The 17,556-nt window shown below is 36.6% G+C and overlaps 1 protein-coding gene across 7 annotated transcripts in view; it reads left to right on the top strand.

Moving 5' to 3' along the window:
* Positions 1-17,556, top strand: part of NAV3 (neuron navigator 3) — a 611,692-nt gene that overhangs the window by 565,939 nt on the left and 28,197 nt on the right. For 5 of the 7 annotated variants that reach the window (XM_044228605.1, XM_044228606.1, XM_044228602.1 and 2 more), the window contains 6 exons: positions 5,105-5,226; positions 6,219-6,239; positions 6,941-7,113; positions 8,727-8,880; positions 10,283-10,457; positions 15,050-15,147. In XM_044228605.1, the coding sequence (XP_044084540.1) occupies positions 5,105-5,226; positions 6,219-6,239; positions 6,941-7,113; positions 8,727-8,880; positions 10,283-10,457; positions 15,050-15,147 (743 nt within the window). The remainder of the gene's footprint in view (positions 1-5,104; positions 5,227-6,218; positions 6,240-6,940; positions 7,114-8,726; positions 8,881-10,282; positions 10,458-15,049; positions 15,148-17,556) is intronic. The other 2 variants (XM_044228604.1, XM_044228601.1) reach the window with 1 other exon arrangement.

Raw genomic sequence — 17,556 nt, 5'->3', positions numbered from 1 at the left:
GTGAGATATTCTTAAATTGAAGGAAAAACTAGTTCTCTAGGGGCTACTTCTGTTAAGAATTTAGCAACTTTCCATGTGGGGGAGTTGATTTATATGCCGCATGGAAAATTACTGCATATTTAAAGCTTATCTTAGAGCTATAATAAAGCAGCTTATGTTCTAAATCTTCATGTCGTAAATAGGTCCAGAAGGGATTTTAAAAGGCTTAATCCTTTCTTTAATGCAGTACAAGTCACTGAAGTAAAACTTTCTGGAAGGATTCTTTTTATTGTAGCCAACAGGTACCCTTGTATACCTACTGGAACTGAAAAAAAGGAACTCCTCTGCTGTATGTGGGAGAGACACATAAAATAAGCAAGAGTATAACAGTTAATATTCAAATTGGTCAAGAAAGATTTAAAAATATTTTTACAAGATTTAAAATGCACAGAAACAGGAATTATAAATGTATATAGGATATTTAGATTAGGTTTATGTAATATTAAAACTTCGTATTCAATTCAGTGAACAAAAACTGATTTTTACTATGTTGACCATTGATGTAACATGGAGAAAATAAAGTCTCTTGGACTAATTGTGTTGTTTTCCATTGGTTATTAAGGTGATTGTACAAGCTATAAACTTAGAGTCTGAAATCATATTGAGATTTGGCTTTTGAGAATTTTATATATTTATCTTAGATAAATTTGTAACATATAATCTTACAATATATATTTGGAGTGGGGCAACACAGGCAGGCCAAACTATGAAAAATTCACATAATGAATGTAACTTTCTATTTTCTATTTGTGCATCATGTTTATCAACCAGGCATGATAAATAATAGTAGTCTATAATATAATAAATTTATTTATTCATGCACAAATGTTCTTTGAACACCTAGTATATACTATCCACTCTGTTATATCTCAAAATATAAAGATTTCCAAAAAAGTCCTTACTCAAGGGCTCACAGTCAACTGCCACAGAGATGTGAATAGATCTCTGTATAACTTTAACTATATAGAAATACATCTATATAACTATATATGAAAATTAAAGTAATGGAAAATTTTACTTTTATTTTTCAAAATATACTATTGTTTTTTAAGTCACTACCTTTGTGTACAAACATAGAATAAAATTTTTCCTTGTGATATGCCAGATACAGTTCAACAAAACATGTAGTAAATTGCTATCAACAGTGAATACTGTTTTAGGAATGTTAGGCAAATATAGTTATATTCAATGAATAATAATAATATTACTTACAAATGATTGTTGATTGCCTACCACTTGCCATAATTTGTTCAGCATCCCGAGTATACAATGATAAACAAAACAGATATAATCTTTGTATCCATTAAGCTTTTAGTCTTGTGGGAGAGCAGGAAATAAACAACTGTGATCGCTGACAGAGCTGAATATGTATGCCAAAATAGTTAGGTTATAAAAGCAACAGGCCTAGGTGCCCATGGAAAACAAGGGTACCAGGGAACCTCCTAGAGGTTCATAGTCAGGAAAGGCCTTCCCCAGAAAGCAACATTTAAAGGGAGCTCCAAGGAATAATGATCAACTCAAGTATTGAGAGAGGACTATTCCAGAAGAGCCTTGAGATAGAAAATGGACTAGTGCCTTTATGGGACTGGTACAGTGAGCAAAGTTACAACACATAGAACCAGGTTAGAGAGAGAATTACTGACCAGACTACTGAGGGAATTTTAGGCCCTGTTTAAGAGTTAGAATGCTTTCTTTCTTATTAAAATGGGAATCTGTTGAAGAGTCTTAAGTATGGGAGTGATGATGTTTTCCTTTTAAAGAGAATTCTCTAGTTACCATCTATTGAAGGGTTTGAAGGTGAGAAATTTGGACAGCCATTCTTGCTGTCAAGCAGGTAAGTAAGTGATAGTGATAGCTTGAACCCGGGCAGTGCTGGTATGGAGGGTAAGAAAAGGAAAGGAATGGATGAACAAGTATGTAACTGAAATACAGACTTGTAAAATAAGCTTCTCCATTCACTCATATTGTCGATATCCATTGGGCCAACCATTCTCTACAAAGCTCTATGATGTCACATGTACTGCATCAATACTTACAAGCACTAGAAAGGAATTGTTAGAGATGAGTAAAATGCATTCATTTCATTCCATGATATCATTGAAATCATTCCTCTGCTAATCTTTATTGGTAAATGCCATCATAACTGAAAGTAAATAATACCCTTAAGGACTACTTTTGACTTACGAAAGTAAGAATTAACTCATCTTCTTAAATTTTGAGGGTCAATCAAAGTTAAATACAATTTATTAATTTTTGGATATAATAAAAACTCTGGAGTACTTTAACACCTAGTATAATTGCTTTATTTGTGAAAGTCGGTTACTAGGGAAAAACCTAACAAATAATGTATCTTGATCACAAAAGCTTATAGACAGTCACAGCAGAAATTCAAAACACAAATAAATACCAGCATATTTTTCTTTTCTTTATTCATATAACTTCCATATTTGTTGATTAAGGGATACTGTGCTTCTTTATTGTTCAATCAAAATAGCATGCATAAATAAATGCCTTTGTTGTGCCCAAATTCCGAGACCTCCCAAAGACGACCAACAGAGTCCAGAGTCAAAGCCAAACAACAAGGGTCGTTTATTACGAGTTCGAACCCGGACCTCCGCGCACTCGTTTCCGGTGACGCTAAGAGGTCCTGAGCTCAGGATCACAGCACTTTTTATACTCTATTTTTGGGGAGGCAGGGACTTAGCATACATCATAGTATCTCATAACAAATCACTACATACCGCAGTAAAATCAAACAGCAACTCTATAATATGACTGGCGCGCTATAGAGCCGGAAAAGGCTGGGAACAGATTATTGGTTAGGTCAAAGGGCTGTTGTTCTTCAAACTGCTTGGTTGGCACCGCTAGGGTATGTGTCACCTCAGGATTGGCCGGGGTCTCCCTGTCAAGCGGCGGGGTGCCAGATAGTTATTATCTCCCATACCCAAAGCTGGGTGGGAGGTTTGGGAGCAGTCACTTTGTCATGTCCAATTCTGGGTGGGGGTTTCTCTGGCGCCAGATGGCTGTTATCTCTCGGCCCAGAGCCGGTGGGGGTCCAGGAGCGGCCACTCTGCTAGGTTCAATTCTGGGCGGGGGTTGTGTGGTTACAGAGGGCCTCCAGAAAGTTTACTGGTAATTTTCCATCTCCTCATGGGTTAGCAAGTGAAGGTACAGAAGCAGAAATAGCGGTTATGGTTATAATTTAGGCATCTCACCTTCATTTAAGTTTTGACATTGATAGTATTTTGAGCAATATTTTGGGCATGTAACCACAGTAAAGTCTCATCATTATTTTTTAAAGGACTTTTAAAAGGCCCAACTCTATGGATCCTGAAAAATTGTTTTATTTTTTCCCTCCTATGAAATTGTCACCATGCTTATTATCTTAATGGAAAAATTAAGGTAATTACTGATATGTATGTATATAACTCTAAGGTTAGAGATATGTATACATGTATTACGTACCCACACATATACTCCCTTATTATATTTGAAAGTAACAGTTATAGCTTCATTGTCATGGGGTGTTGTAATGTTAAATAAAGCAGTCAACCGGAAAGGCTTTGCTTTTATACTATTGTTTCTATGGAAGCTTTTTGAAAGCTATATTATAATTTCTGACACCTTGGAAGTTCCACTGAGATTTTTTGCTTGACAAATCTTAATTGATGCCGATTAAATATAGTAATAGGTTTGGCCTTAAAGCAGACTTGACCTTAAAAAAATTTTATAATTTCTTAGTGTCTCCACTAACACTTATTATCAGTTCACAGTAAGTAGATGAAATTGCAGTTTCAACAATTATAAATAAATTTTATAAGCTGATTGTATGGAATAAGTGGGTATCTTCAACATGATTAAATATCAAATGTTATTTTTTTCAAGTTATCTTGTGTGACTAAAGAAGCACTACATGCTTTTGAGAAGTATGGCAAGCCCATATCACATAGCATTTAGTACAACAGATATTAGAGTCTGCCTAGCTGTTGGATTAGCTCTTTTGTATTTCATCTGTGTGGCTCTGATGAAATTACTTTTCATAATTAAACTTACTTCAACACTTTGCTTTAAGAATAAAATTAGATAAGGGGCGCCTGGGTGACTCAGTTGGTCAAGCATCTGCCTTCAGCTCAGGTCACGCATGATCTCAGGGTCCTGGAATTGAGCCCTGTGTTGGGCTCCCTGATCAATGGGGAATCTGCTTTTTCCTCTCCCTCTGCTACTTCCCCTGGTTGTGCTCTCTTTCTCTCTCAAATAAGTAAATAAAATCTTTAAAAGAAAAAAAAAAAAAACAGAATGAAATTAGATAATCCCAGGACAGAGTAAACACATAGTAAAAGCTAGCTTTAATATTACATGTTGTTATTATTATTACCGTTATTACTATTCCAGGTCACGGGTGGGACTATGATGGAAGAATTGCACTGTCTTAAATATGTTTCCTGTTTAGTTTACACATGCAATCTATGCAGTTTCTCTCTTGAGCACCTTTCCCTCACAGGTTCTTTGACCTTGGTTAAGTTACTTCTTTGCACTTCAAAAATTCGTCACCTGAATTGAATTGCTTAAATGACTTCAAAAGTTTGTTTTGACTCTATTATGGTATGATTCTGTGAAATGGAAAATTAATATATTTGGCTTCGGTAGCTTTATTCAAAGCACTGATATTAAAAAGACACAATTAATTCTCATGCTATTATGAGTTTCCATTTATGCCATGGAAGTAATCATTTGGAATAAATCACTTTGGAAGATCTGCTTGATCCAGGTATTCAGGAGAAATCACTAGCATAGCATTTCATTTTTGGATAAAACTCAGAATTCATTAAACCAGCAGAGCTACAGACTTAGGAGATACCAGTGAATCTTAATGCCGATAACCCAGTTAATTAAAGCAAATAAGGTGGTACTTTATTAAACTTACAAATCCAAAACTGCACTGAAATGATCTGTACAAAGCCGTGTTGACTTTTATTCGCAGACTTCCTCTCAAGAAAGCATAAAAGTCTTATTTGTTCACAGTGAAAGTCTTTGGGAGCTAATGTGGTGTTCTGTCTGTTGCTAGATCTCCGCATCAGAAGACAGCATTCTTCTGAAAGTGTTTCTAGTATCAACAGTGCCACAAGCCATTCCAGCATTGGTAGTGGTAATGATGCTGACTCCAAGAAAAAGAAGAAGAAAAACTGGGTAAGCCCTGGTCATCCATCTCATTCAAAAGCTTATTAGTGCACGATGAGTCAGGTTTGTTTTATTTGGAGATTTAGAAGTCTGTAGCAGTTTACAAAGGGACTCCCTCAAGTCACCGGTCCCCCGGAAGGCAGTACTCTTCACCAGAATCAGGGTGGCTTGGTGCTGAGGAGGAGAGGTTTTGGTCAGGACTACTCTTGGGTTTGCATCCCAACTCTGCCCCTTAATACTTGGACCATAGGCAGGCGACTTCACTTTTTGAGGGGGCCTATGTTTTCTCATCTACAAAAATAGGACAATTAATACCGATTTTATAAAGTTGTTGTAAGAAAACTGAGATGACATCTATTAATAAATGACAGGGCAGGGATTTACCCTGGAGATGAGGGAGAAGAAAAGATGGTGGTGTGGAGGTGATACTGTGGCAGGGATGGAGGAAGAGGAGAGGAAATGAATTGTAAAGAAAGGGAAAGAAGAAACCTTGAAAGCCTCCCCCCTCTCACTTCAACAGGATATAGTGTGAATAAAGATTCACCTCCTCAGAAATCAACTACATTAATGTCTGCTTTCTGGGTCTGTTTGTTTGTTTTTTGTTTATTTTATTTTTTTTTTTTGGAAGAGAGTATAGCAGAAATACAGAAATGTACTTTCCCAGAACAATGCTTTACATGTGCTAGAAATAGAATTTATGATGATACTAAGCAATTGCTAAAAAATTGAGGGGAAGACGCTATCACAGCAAAATGTTTAAAAACCATGCAGTAAAGGATTTTTTTTAATACCATGAAATGAAGGTAGTTTCTTAAATAAGTACAACTATTGATGAAATCCAAAACATAACTACCAGAGGATTTTGCTGAGTGCCTGCTATAAATAATGAAAGAAATATCTTCTTTGTTTTAAAAAAAATGTTTATAAGGTAATATTTTAAAATACTGATCAGCCTTCATTCCCTTGATTTGTAATTCCACACTCTTTCATGTTTCTGCAAGGTGAACTCTAGAGGAAGTGAGGTGAATATAAACCGTGGACAATTTGGCATGCATCTATAAAAAATACCCTACCTTGGCATGAATGCTATTCATTTTGGCAGTAGGCTTTTTATACCTTTCAAAAACAGATTACCTTGTATGTCTTTTCTTTGTGTCTTTTCATTTTAATCTCAAATTTTAAAGAGAAGAGGTAAAAAAACAAAAAACAAAAAACACTTTCTGAATAGAGCTGTAGGGGATACCAATTCCGGTTTTGAATAGCATGGGAATTGAAAATTTGAATAGAAAAATCACAATTAATGAGGTGTTAGGTGAATTTGATTTCATTTTGCTTTTTAAGTTTATACTGTCAGCAGGACATGACTTGATTGTAGCGCTAAAGTGGCCCATTTAAAACAAATTGCCTTGAAGAGAGAAGCATTGGGAGTGGAGATCCCTTCAAGGTACTTAGTTTTAAATGAGTGCTCTGACAGCCATGCCCTTGACCTTGCACTATTTCAAAGCCTTCCGTGTTTGCGCTGCGCTGGATTAATATAAGAATAAAACAAAACACAAAACACGGTATCGTTGTTTTCTAGAGATACCGTGCTGCACCTGTTAATACTCTGCTTGTCCGTACTGACCCCAGGCAGTGGCTAGGATAGCACCTGCAAACTAACGCCCCAAAGCCAAATTCTCCACATGCACACAGACAAGAAGGGTCATTCCTCTCCTCTTTTCAGCTGAGAAGCTCATTCAAACAAGCCTTTGGGAAGAAGAAGTCCACCAAGCCTCCTTCCTCCCATTCGGACATCGAAGAGCTCACTGACTCATCCCTCCCAGCATCGCCAAAAGTGCCCCACCACGCGGGGGACTGTGGGTCCACATCCATGAAGCCCTCACAGTCGGCCTCGGCGTAAGTCACTCCCCTCCGCAGGATGCTGAAGTCTCTTTTAAAAACAGCGGCAGGCCAAGCCCCTGTGTGTGTTGTAAATGCAGTCAGGTGACACCATCTGTGCGGGTGGTTTTCTGATCTACCTGAGAACTGTGGGCAGCCCTGGTTTCTCCTTCCTTTTTCACACATGAGAGTCCGTGTGCTTTGCCACCTCACGCTCCACTCTTCTGTGTCATCAGTCTCACTTCTGTGCAAAATGGCCTTTGTCCATGTCTCTGCCTCACTGTGCATTCCATGCAGGTCGCCCCTTGTCTGGCCACCAAAGAAACGGCAAAATGGCCCTGTGATCTACAAGCATAGATCCCGGTAAAATGGCGTGTGATGCATGCAACTTGCCAAGATGCCGGTTCTAACTCAGCAGCGTTTGCCTTTGCTCTTTCTAAAATCCCTCGCATGCATTTCAACGATAGAAACCTCCTCCTCTGTCTTCCTGGTTTTGAAGTCCAGCTTGTTTTCCTAAAAACCAGGCTGTAATCCGTTTGCCTTTAATTCCATTAGATAACCTAGCATAGCATTTTTATAGTAGCTCACCGTTTGATGTTACAAGAATGGATGAAATCTTGAGAACGTACCACGTGTGCTTTGATGAGGTGATTCTGTTTTATATACTGTTTAAATCGGATTTCTTCGGGTGCCCATGATGATGACTAGGCTTGCACTGTCATGTAGAACAGAGCCACTAATAGGACCATTTAAGATGCTTGTGTATCCCAGATAATTTCATCACTTATGTAGGAAAGAGGAACCTACCACTAACATTTTGTAATCAACAAGGTAGTCCTCATATTTTTAAATGGGAAAGATACTAGTTCATCAAAAACAAGTTCTCGCACCTTCTTTACTGCAAAACTACCCACAAAACAACAATAACAACAAAATAATGAGGAAGTAATGTGGATGACCTTCAAGGAGCCCTCGACTAGTCCACTTGCATGGGTTGAAACCTGTGATTTAGCTTCATTAGCTTTGATCTCCTAAATCAGCTGAGCTGACCGGGGAGATTATATAACACTCATCCATTATTTAAATGTCCACAACTAATCTCCCTGATTTATTTTCTACAATATTTATATTGGATTTTCATGGTAACTTGAAGACAGTGTGGTAGCAAATAATGTTACACTTTGCACAGTTTTGCAAATAATAATAATAATAATAATCAGTTTTAAAAACATGAGTACTTTAAAAAAATATTTCCTAAATTGCAAATAGAAATTTAAGTCCCTTGAAGAATGGCAGAATGAGATGGTGTGATGCTATGCAGTCTCATGAATATCAGCCGCAAGGATATTTTGAAGATTAATTGGTCTTGAATAATAATGGATTGTTTTTAAACTTCAGAAAAATAGGAAGAAAGGATTAAAGGAAAAAGACTGTTCCTGATTCCAGTTTTGAACTTGGAAATGTATTACTGTTTGTAAAACTCTTTCTCCTTCTCTTTAGGTTTTGCTGGCAGCACAGAACCTCTGTAGCTGCTGGATAATATCGCAGTTCAGCCTTAAAGGAAGCATTGCTTTTCCTGATCCCCTGGTTTCCCTCCTGGCAACTGATTTTGTGTTTGTTTCCTTCTTCAGGATCTGTGAGTGCACAGAGGCTGAGGCAGAGATAATTCTGCAGCTGAAGAGCGAGCTCAGAGAAAAGGAGTTAAAATTAACAGATATTCGACTAGAGGCCCTCAGCTCTGCTCATCACCTTGACCAGATCCGGGAAGCCATGAACCGGATGCAGGTCAGTGCTGACCACCTTGCAGGAGCAAAGAGGAGAGACAAAAATACTATGTCGTTGCCACTCTTGGTTATTATAAAAACAAATCTCCCTTTGAAACCCACCATGGAAACAGTCTGTTTATTCAAGCTTTGCCCCTCATCTCCTAACACTGAATGGAGCATTTTGTCAAAGCCAGGGTGGGAAGTGAGAGTACCCACTGGCCAGTTGCACTCAAGGGCCATTCAAGACACTTGTACCAGTGATTGGGTTCACTTGAGAGCTGAGTTTGCCGAGAAACTATGACAAACGTCGCGTCTTCACTATCCCGTGATTTACCTTTGTGTTGGCCTTTTTCCCCTTCTTTTGAAATCTGACTTTCAGTTGCCTTTACCTATTTTCTATTGGAGGGGAGGGAAGTAATGAGGAAACTACAGAAGTTTAACACAAGCTTTCTAAATATAAAAATAAAAGTGATGTGGAATGCCATCTGTAGAAGTAAAGCTTTTGTATTTGGGGAAGCATCTGAAGGTTAATTTCAGAACCAGTCTGTGCTCAGGCTAAGTTTACATTTTATTATTATAAACCGGTAATCGCTGGGTATCGTAGAGGGCTGAAATAAGAAAAGCTCATTGCTGAGCATATTTATCTGCCACTGTGTATATTCACCAAAAGGTCTTTGTGGTTTTTAGAAGCCTAGCGCCCCCATTTTGAAGGAACAGAAACTCTTTCAGATGTTATCTGGGGTTTTGAAATAATTTTAAATCACCTTTTTTATATTGTTTCTGTTTGACTCTGGTTTTCAACTCTCCATGAGTTCAGGATATTATTACAGATGGAATTATTTACCTGTAAGATTTTAACAGTATGTTTAAAATGAGAAATTTGGGGGCACATGGGTATCTCAGTCAATTAAGTGTCTGTCTTTGACTTGGCTTTGACTCAGGTCATGATCCCAGGGTCCTGCCCAGCAGGGAGCCGGCTTCTCCCTCTCCCTCTCCCTCTGCTTGCTGTTCCCCTGCTTGTGCAAACTCTCTGTCTCTCTCTGTCAAATAAATAAATGAAATCTTCAAATGAGAAATTTTATGAATGCTTTAAAAATTGTTGTTCTTGATTCAAATGGGATCAAGTCCTGGAAGACTCCTCAAATATAAGATCTATATAAAAAATGCTTAAACAAATTCTAATGGTTAGTGCATCTATGTTTGTGAATACACAAATATACGTATGTAAGAAAGAGAGTAGGTGGACTTTCCTTCTGTGGAGGAAATCCTGTTTTCATAGTTTATAATTGTTTACTTAACATATCGCCACATGCTTTATTTAATAAACCAAATAATCAAGTCTGATAAAAGCATTGGTGCCATTTTTCTCACTCCAACTAGCTGGATTTTTTTTTTTTTCATACTTCCCACCCTCACAACAGAATGAAATTGAAATACTGAAGGCGGAAAATGACCGATTGAAGGCAGAAACTGGTAACACAGCCAAACCCGCTCGCCCACCCTCAGAGTCCTCAAGCACCGCATCGTCCTCATCTTCACGGCAGTCGTTGGGCCTTTCCCTGAACAATCTGAACATTACAGAGTCTGTTACCTCAGGTAATTTTGTGTACACACCTGCCTGAATCACATCATTCCCGTGACTTCGTGAGTGGGGAGGGGGCTGGAATTTGGGGAATCTCACCTGCCACTCTTCTCACTTTACCCTCATAAAAATGTGAGCCCTCTCAATTCTTGGAAATAGCCCCATTTCTTCTACTTTATTATAACTTCAAAAGAACATGCTCTGTGAAAGAGTGAAGGACCTAAGAGATCATGGTTTTCATATCATTTAAAAAATTACTTGCGTTTGAAAAGTACCTCCTTAATGATTATGAACACCATAAAGAAAAATAATGTTCTCAGCGCTAAGCATTAGTACTTACGACTATAATACTAGTAATCCCATGCAATTTCATGGTGTTTAAAGGGTATGAAGCCCATTGATGAGTATATCAGCACCTCTCTGTAAATTTGACCATATCTTGTATGATGTTATCCGGAGAGAACATAAGTCTACTACATCACCCAGGGCCCAGTTCTATTAAATTTTCAACAAACAAATGAAAAGAACTCACTGGATTCTGTTACTGTGTTCAAGGGTACTAATAATGGGACAAGGATACAGTTTTATTTCATAGCAAATAGAGTCATCTGATATAATGTTATCTTAGTATCTGACCAACTCTTCATTTATAAAGTGTAACAGCTCCTATGGCCCTGAATCATTTTATGTATAGAAGATTGAGTTTAGGAGAGGTTTACGCGACGATCTGTGGTAATTGCAAAACTTAGCCACCAGATGACGCTTGGAAACCAATGATATACATGTTCCTGGGCAGCTGTAGATTCCATTATAAAACTATATAGTTCTTCCAGGCTTGCCTTAAATGACACTAAATATAGCAGAAGATGAGGAAGAGAAACAGAGACACAGCATGCTGATGTTGATGAAATTGTTACTAAATCACATCTCTTCTACAAAGTCAGAATTTTAGTAATTCTACCATTATATCTGTCCCTCATAATGTAAAATGAATGGTTCAAATGTATAACTTGCTTTCTTCTTAGAAAAGACAGGTGAGGACTAAAAAGGCAAGTAGGAACTCCTTGAAATTCAGAAAAACATTTCGCAGGTTTGGGGGAAGAGAAATGAATTCAGAGAAAAAACATCAAGTAAAATAAATATCAATAGCTGAGAAAATAAAGAGATGTCATAATTAAATGAACTCCTAAACCACACAGTAAATTAGAACTATGGGACTGTGATAGTAACTTGGATGAGTAAATTGTCCCTAAGGTGTTATTACCCAAGTTTTTCAAAAGATGTTAAAAAAGGAAAAACCAGAAAATTTTAATGTGTAGATTCTGGGAGCCCTGAGCAATATCCTGTGTGTTGGCTTGTCCATGATGAACCTAATGGAGAAAAGAAGCAGGTTTCATAGCCAAAAGCAGTCAGTGACTCTCTTGTCCTGGCTTGACTCCTAAGGAAAGACAGGGGCCTGGACAACATCATGGCAAGATTTCCCTGCTTGTTACATGATTTTGTTTTATCTCATTGAAATATAATAAGGTTTAAAGGGGGCATAGTTAATACTAAAGATAGCTTAGAAACTGAAGCCAAATAAAAATGAAACTAAAATTCATGTCCAGGAAAGACTAAAATTCATAAAGATAAATATAAATTAAATAAAGCAAATATAGTTTCTCAGACTGAAAATACAGATGTCCATGATTCAGAATTTGAGGTAAATTTTTTGGGGGGAAGGGTTTCAAAATTGTACTTTTTATTACTCATTTTATTAATTCTTTGTAGTTCATTATTATTTTATTTCCCTAATTATTTTTTACTAGTGACAATTGTATCTGAAGTAACAAAAGATTAAATCACATGACTAGGATACGGTTTTCACCATCTTCACTCTTATTTACTGGGTTCAAAATTAGATCAGAAGTCCCTTTCCATTGAGATTTTTTAGTAAAAAAACTTTCTAGGGTTCATGATCAATTTGTTATAAAAGGTGAGGGGTAGGCAGGGCAGTGGATAATTGACAAATGTTTGGTTCCTGATTTATAACTGCATATTCTATATAGCCAGTAAACACAGAATTTGAAAAGCCTTCATTTTTTTGTTCAGAATTTCACTTGATTATAACCAGAATGCCAGGTCTTTTTATTCTTCCTTCAAAATATTGACAGAGGACCATAACTGGTTTTCTGCAAAACAAACAAAAAAATAAAACCAACCCCCATAGAAAAGTTTTGCCTCAAAAATTTGCTGTTTTCATTTTTTTCTTGGAGTTGTTTCTTCAGGTGATCATCTTACCAATATATTGGGAACAGGGGGAGACACATAGTGAGTCATGATGTGCTCCTCCCCCCACTATGAAGAGAAGGAGTTACAATAAACACACAGAAAAAGGGAATAATGGTTAGAACAGCTGACCTTATTAAACACTGAGGATAAAGTACTATAAAAGCATTATCTCTGATGGTCTCAGTAACCCTATGTAGTAGGTGCTGTGTGAGCCCCATTTTACATATGAGGAAACCAAGACTGAGAAAAGAGATGATAATAATTTGTTCAAGATCATGTGATTAGTAGGAGGCAGAGCTAATATTTGAACCCAGGTCTGTATGAAGCCAGTACCTGACCTTTTTACTACTATACTCATTTTGCTTTAATTAACCACATACAATATGTCGAGGAGAGTCATACATTCATTTATTGTAAATACTTACTTCTGCTCTCAGGAGAAATTCCATATTTTCAGCACATTTTTTAAAAAATAAACATAACATGAAAGGAGTAACAGGTTCCAAAGCAAACCTGAACAGAGAAGTAGATCAGAAATCAGACTAAATGTCTTGCTGTGGAGAACTAGGCCCTCACGACCTGGCCCTTGTCCATCTCATCATTTCATACTACTCTTCCCTGCCCCCAACTTGATCTCCACAGTCCAGCCAGGCAGAGCATTTGTCTGAGCCTTAAACACACCCAGCTCTTTCATCAAGGCTTTTGCATCTGTTCTTGTTTTCTGGACCTCTTTTCCTAGGTCTTGCTGGTCTTAAGTCTAAACAGCGCCTCCTCAAGGAAGGCTTCCTGGATGACCTATCCATGTAGAGCCAACTTCCTTTGGTTATTGTTTCACTGCTTCATGCCCATTATTTCTTGCATTTAACACATTCTAAAATTACACTAGGAGAATGTATACTCCAAAAGAGCAAAAAATTCATTTTGCTTCTTAGCATTCATTCCTAATGCCCAACACAGTTCCTGGTATCATTTACATTTAGTAAATATTTTTGAATATTTATAAACATTTATGACTAATGGAGCAAAGCACTAAAGAGATAATTTGGTCACAGCCTACCAGAAATTTAGAAGTAGGCAGTCAATGGTAATCTATTCTAAACTTCTAAGAAAAAGAGCAAGAGGATTAAATGACACTTACTAAAGAGTTTTATTTTTGACTGAGATAAGCAATAAAGTGAGAGGTTCTGAACATATTGATCTGGTAAGATAAATTTCTAGTAAGGAGATTATCTTTGATGATTTAAAAATTTCTAGCTACAATAAATGAAGGCAATGCATGGCCTTCCAATAAAAAAAAAAAAATCTAGCAAAAATATCCATGTTCCTCAAATTCTCTTGATTTTTGATTATTTTTACTTCTTCCTTTGTGAAATTACATACTCTTAATTATTAAGATAATAGGACCATTTCATTTTCAGAAGGTATTTGATTAAATTATCATTTCTCTGATAGTACATTCACAGCCTTTATCTCTATAAATTTAGTCAGAGTAATTGAGGCCCCATGTCACCAGACACATGTGCTTTTTAGCACGTAACTGAGTTCTATAATAACATTATTGTCAAAGGAAAACTTATATGTGGGATAGTTGATGTTAGTAATTATCCAAATGGACATTAATCTCATATAATATATTTTGAAAATTAATCTTTAATTCCATTTAAAGGCTGGTGCTTTGAAGGTTAGCTAGCTTTATCATGCTTCTGTAAGTCTTAGCTGATTACTAGAAATACTATTTTGGTTTTAAAAACTATAAGCATGAAGGGTACAGGAAAGTGATAATTAATGTACTTCCATAGGGAAGTATAATGCTATGGTTGAAATTCAATAACCTAACGATTATAGATACAAGGTAAGCAATAGTAAAGCTGGATATGTGCCAGATGCTTGAAAATAATTTCAGTTGACAGCCAATCTCAGCACCTTAGCATTCGTAAATTGCATGGGTATTGAGTTTGGATATTTTAGGTTGGTTAGAAAAGTCAAATTGCTTTTCAGTTTGTCACAGTTACAATGGTAACTGAGTATTACTCAGGTATTCCTCAGACCTGGGTATAATAGAAAAAGAAACCCTTTATTTCCTCATCTGAAGACAATGGCCCAGCATGTGGGTGAAGGTCTTTGAAGGCAGAAATAAATTCTTAGACTGAACCTTCAGTCCAAGCACACTAATTCATCTTCTTGAAAGCTGAGATTTTTCAAACTAGTTAGGCTAGAATGGGAAACAAAAAGACCAAATATTCCCACTGAAAGTTATAACACTATGAGGGAGAAAACAATGAAAATAAACAGTTCCAAGCTAATGTGACTCTATTGTGGTGTGAAACTTTGGTAGATATTTTGCTAGATGAGGCTGGCGATGGAACTGGACACAAAGATGGCCGCAGTGTGAAAATTATCGTCTCCATAAGCAAGGGCTATGGCCGAGCAAAGGTATGTTCTTAATCTTAAATTCTTTAACTGAATTATGAACATGACCATGAATCAAATCTATTGTATATTTGAGTGTTTGTCCTAGTAAATATACTATCAGCGTATGTATCTTGGCATTGGCTTAATATGTTGTAGAGGCATGGAAGTTAGGGACTTAAAAGAAATGATACCATCATATAAGTAGAAATGTGTCTCAGTACATCACGTTCATTCACTGGCAACATTGGTTGTCAACCATTCTCATTTCTAGAACTTCAAAAAAGTAACATTGCTTTGTTTGACAACAACATCTTGTCTAACATTCTTTTGGTGTCACCTTTAAAATACAGGTGTATTTATGATATGTAGTAACATGTTACCAGAGTTATCAATATAGTCATTGTACAAAGAGGAGACTATAAGCTGTATGAATATTATAGACCCTGGAAAGAAGTATTCACTGAACTTAGTATGATAATTCCATTGATGCTACGTGTATGTATCATTTTTTAAGCAAAGTCTAAGTTGATGAGGAAAATATTTTAACTTTTCTGGAATCAAATTTTGTTATCATGACTCAAGTCCTTTTTTAAAACTAAAAGTATTATTTTAAGCTGAATTTGTAGTTGAGTGGCCAAGAACACAAATTTGTAAGTCTCTGAATTTTTTCTTATCAAAAAGAAAAAACAAAAACTCCTTTGGAATTTTAAAATAATTGAAGTTTTGAAGCTTGAAAAGTAAGATAGCACTTGTGAATTTTTACACTGAGCAAATATTCAAAGAATTCCAATGCCATAAACTTTCTGCTTGAGCTGCAGATTTATGCCAGATTTTCCCAAGTGGGTCTTCATGCAAAAGGCTGTAATAGTCTCAGTGAAGCTTAAACTTGCTCTAATTTAAAAGCAGCTACTTACAAAACATAGTATGAGCATTCATTTTGCCTGGGTAACAATAATACTGGGAAACAAGTTTTCTTTTTAAAAATAATTCTAAAAAGTGAGGTTTTTGAACATTGAAGGTAGTTGTCTTAGTCTTCTTGAGCTTTTATAACAAAATACTATAGATTGGGTGGTCCAAACATCAAAAATGTGTTTTATCATCACTGTGAAGCCCAAGATCAAGATGCTGGCTGATTTGGTTCCTAGTGAGGAATCTCTCATTGCATTGCAGATAGCTAACTTCTTGATATGTCTTCTTATGTCCTTTCCAAAGTCTGTGTACTTGGAGAGAGAGAGAGAGAGAGAGAGAGAGAGAGAGATGGAGGTCTCTCTCTCCTCCCGTATTTATAAGTTACTAATCTCATCATGAGAGCCCCATTCTACTGACCTACTCTGACTTCTTCCTAAAGTCTCCATTTCCAAAAATTATCACAGAGTTATGGCTCTAACATATGGATTTTGGGGAGACATAAACATTCAGTCCATAAGAGTACTAAAAAAAATCACAATGGTTTGCTGTGAATTTCTTAACTCTTTCTGGAAAAGGTATTGGCTTCTAACTTGAATTATATCTAAATGATGACAATAATCATTTACCCTTATAGTGGTAAAAGTTACAGATAAAAAATCGAGACTCTAAGGTGGCTAAGTGACTTACCTAAAGTCACATTTCTTTAATTAGGTAGTAGAATTAGGTAGGTAATTCTGTGTTGTAGAATCCATATCTCCTAATATCTGACTTAGGTATTATTCTAACACCTTTTAAGGGTGAATGCAGTAGGCGACCAGAATCAGGATTGAAATGTATCAACAAGCTAATTCTATCTACTGGCCTCATACTTACTTTTACATGACCATTTCCAGTCATCGTAAAAAAGGCTCCACTTAGACTATAAATCTGGAATTATTTGTCCAATATATGTAGAAAGTCCTCAAAATCCCATGTGACAAAAAATAATAATAAATTTGGGACCATTCTTTGTTTTGAAAGGGATTCTTTCCTTGATAAAGTGAGTCCTGTAGGATTCCCTGACGTGTTCTTTTAGTGGATTTTCTGATAAATTCAAAATGGGAACTGTTTTGTAAATATGTGAATGCCATGCTACTGTGAATAACACATTTCTAAAAAGATGGATTAGACTTTAGAGGTGTCTGGGTGGCACAGTCAGTTAAATGTCCCTCTTGGTTTTGGCTCAGTTTGTGATCTCAGGGTTGTGAGATTGAGCCCCACATCAGGCTCTGCACTCAGTGGGGAAGCTGCTTAAGATTCTCCCTCTCCCTCTGCCCTTCCCCCAGGAGTGCTCTCTCTCTGTCTCTAAAATAGACAAAATAAATCTTAAAAAAAAAAAAAAAAGACAGATTAGATTTTAGGTATAATCTAAATTAACAAATGAAAAAAGTGATTTTTAGACTTAGCAAAGATAGGATCAAAAATGAATAAGATGAAGTTCTAGGGCTCATATGAAATAGTTCTCGTCCATCTCTGTCACCT

The sequence above is a fragment of the Neovison vison genome, chromosome 12 (genome assembly GCF_020171115.1).
Source record: "Neovison vison isolate M4711 chromosome 12, ASM_NN_V1, whole genome shotgun sequence".
NCBI lineage: Eukaryota > Metazoa > Chordata > Mammalia > Carnivora > Mustelidae > Neogale > Neogale vison.
This window is presented reverse-complemented; position numbering and strand designations above follow the sequence as displayed.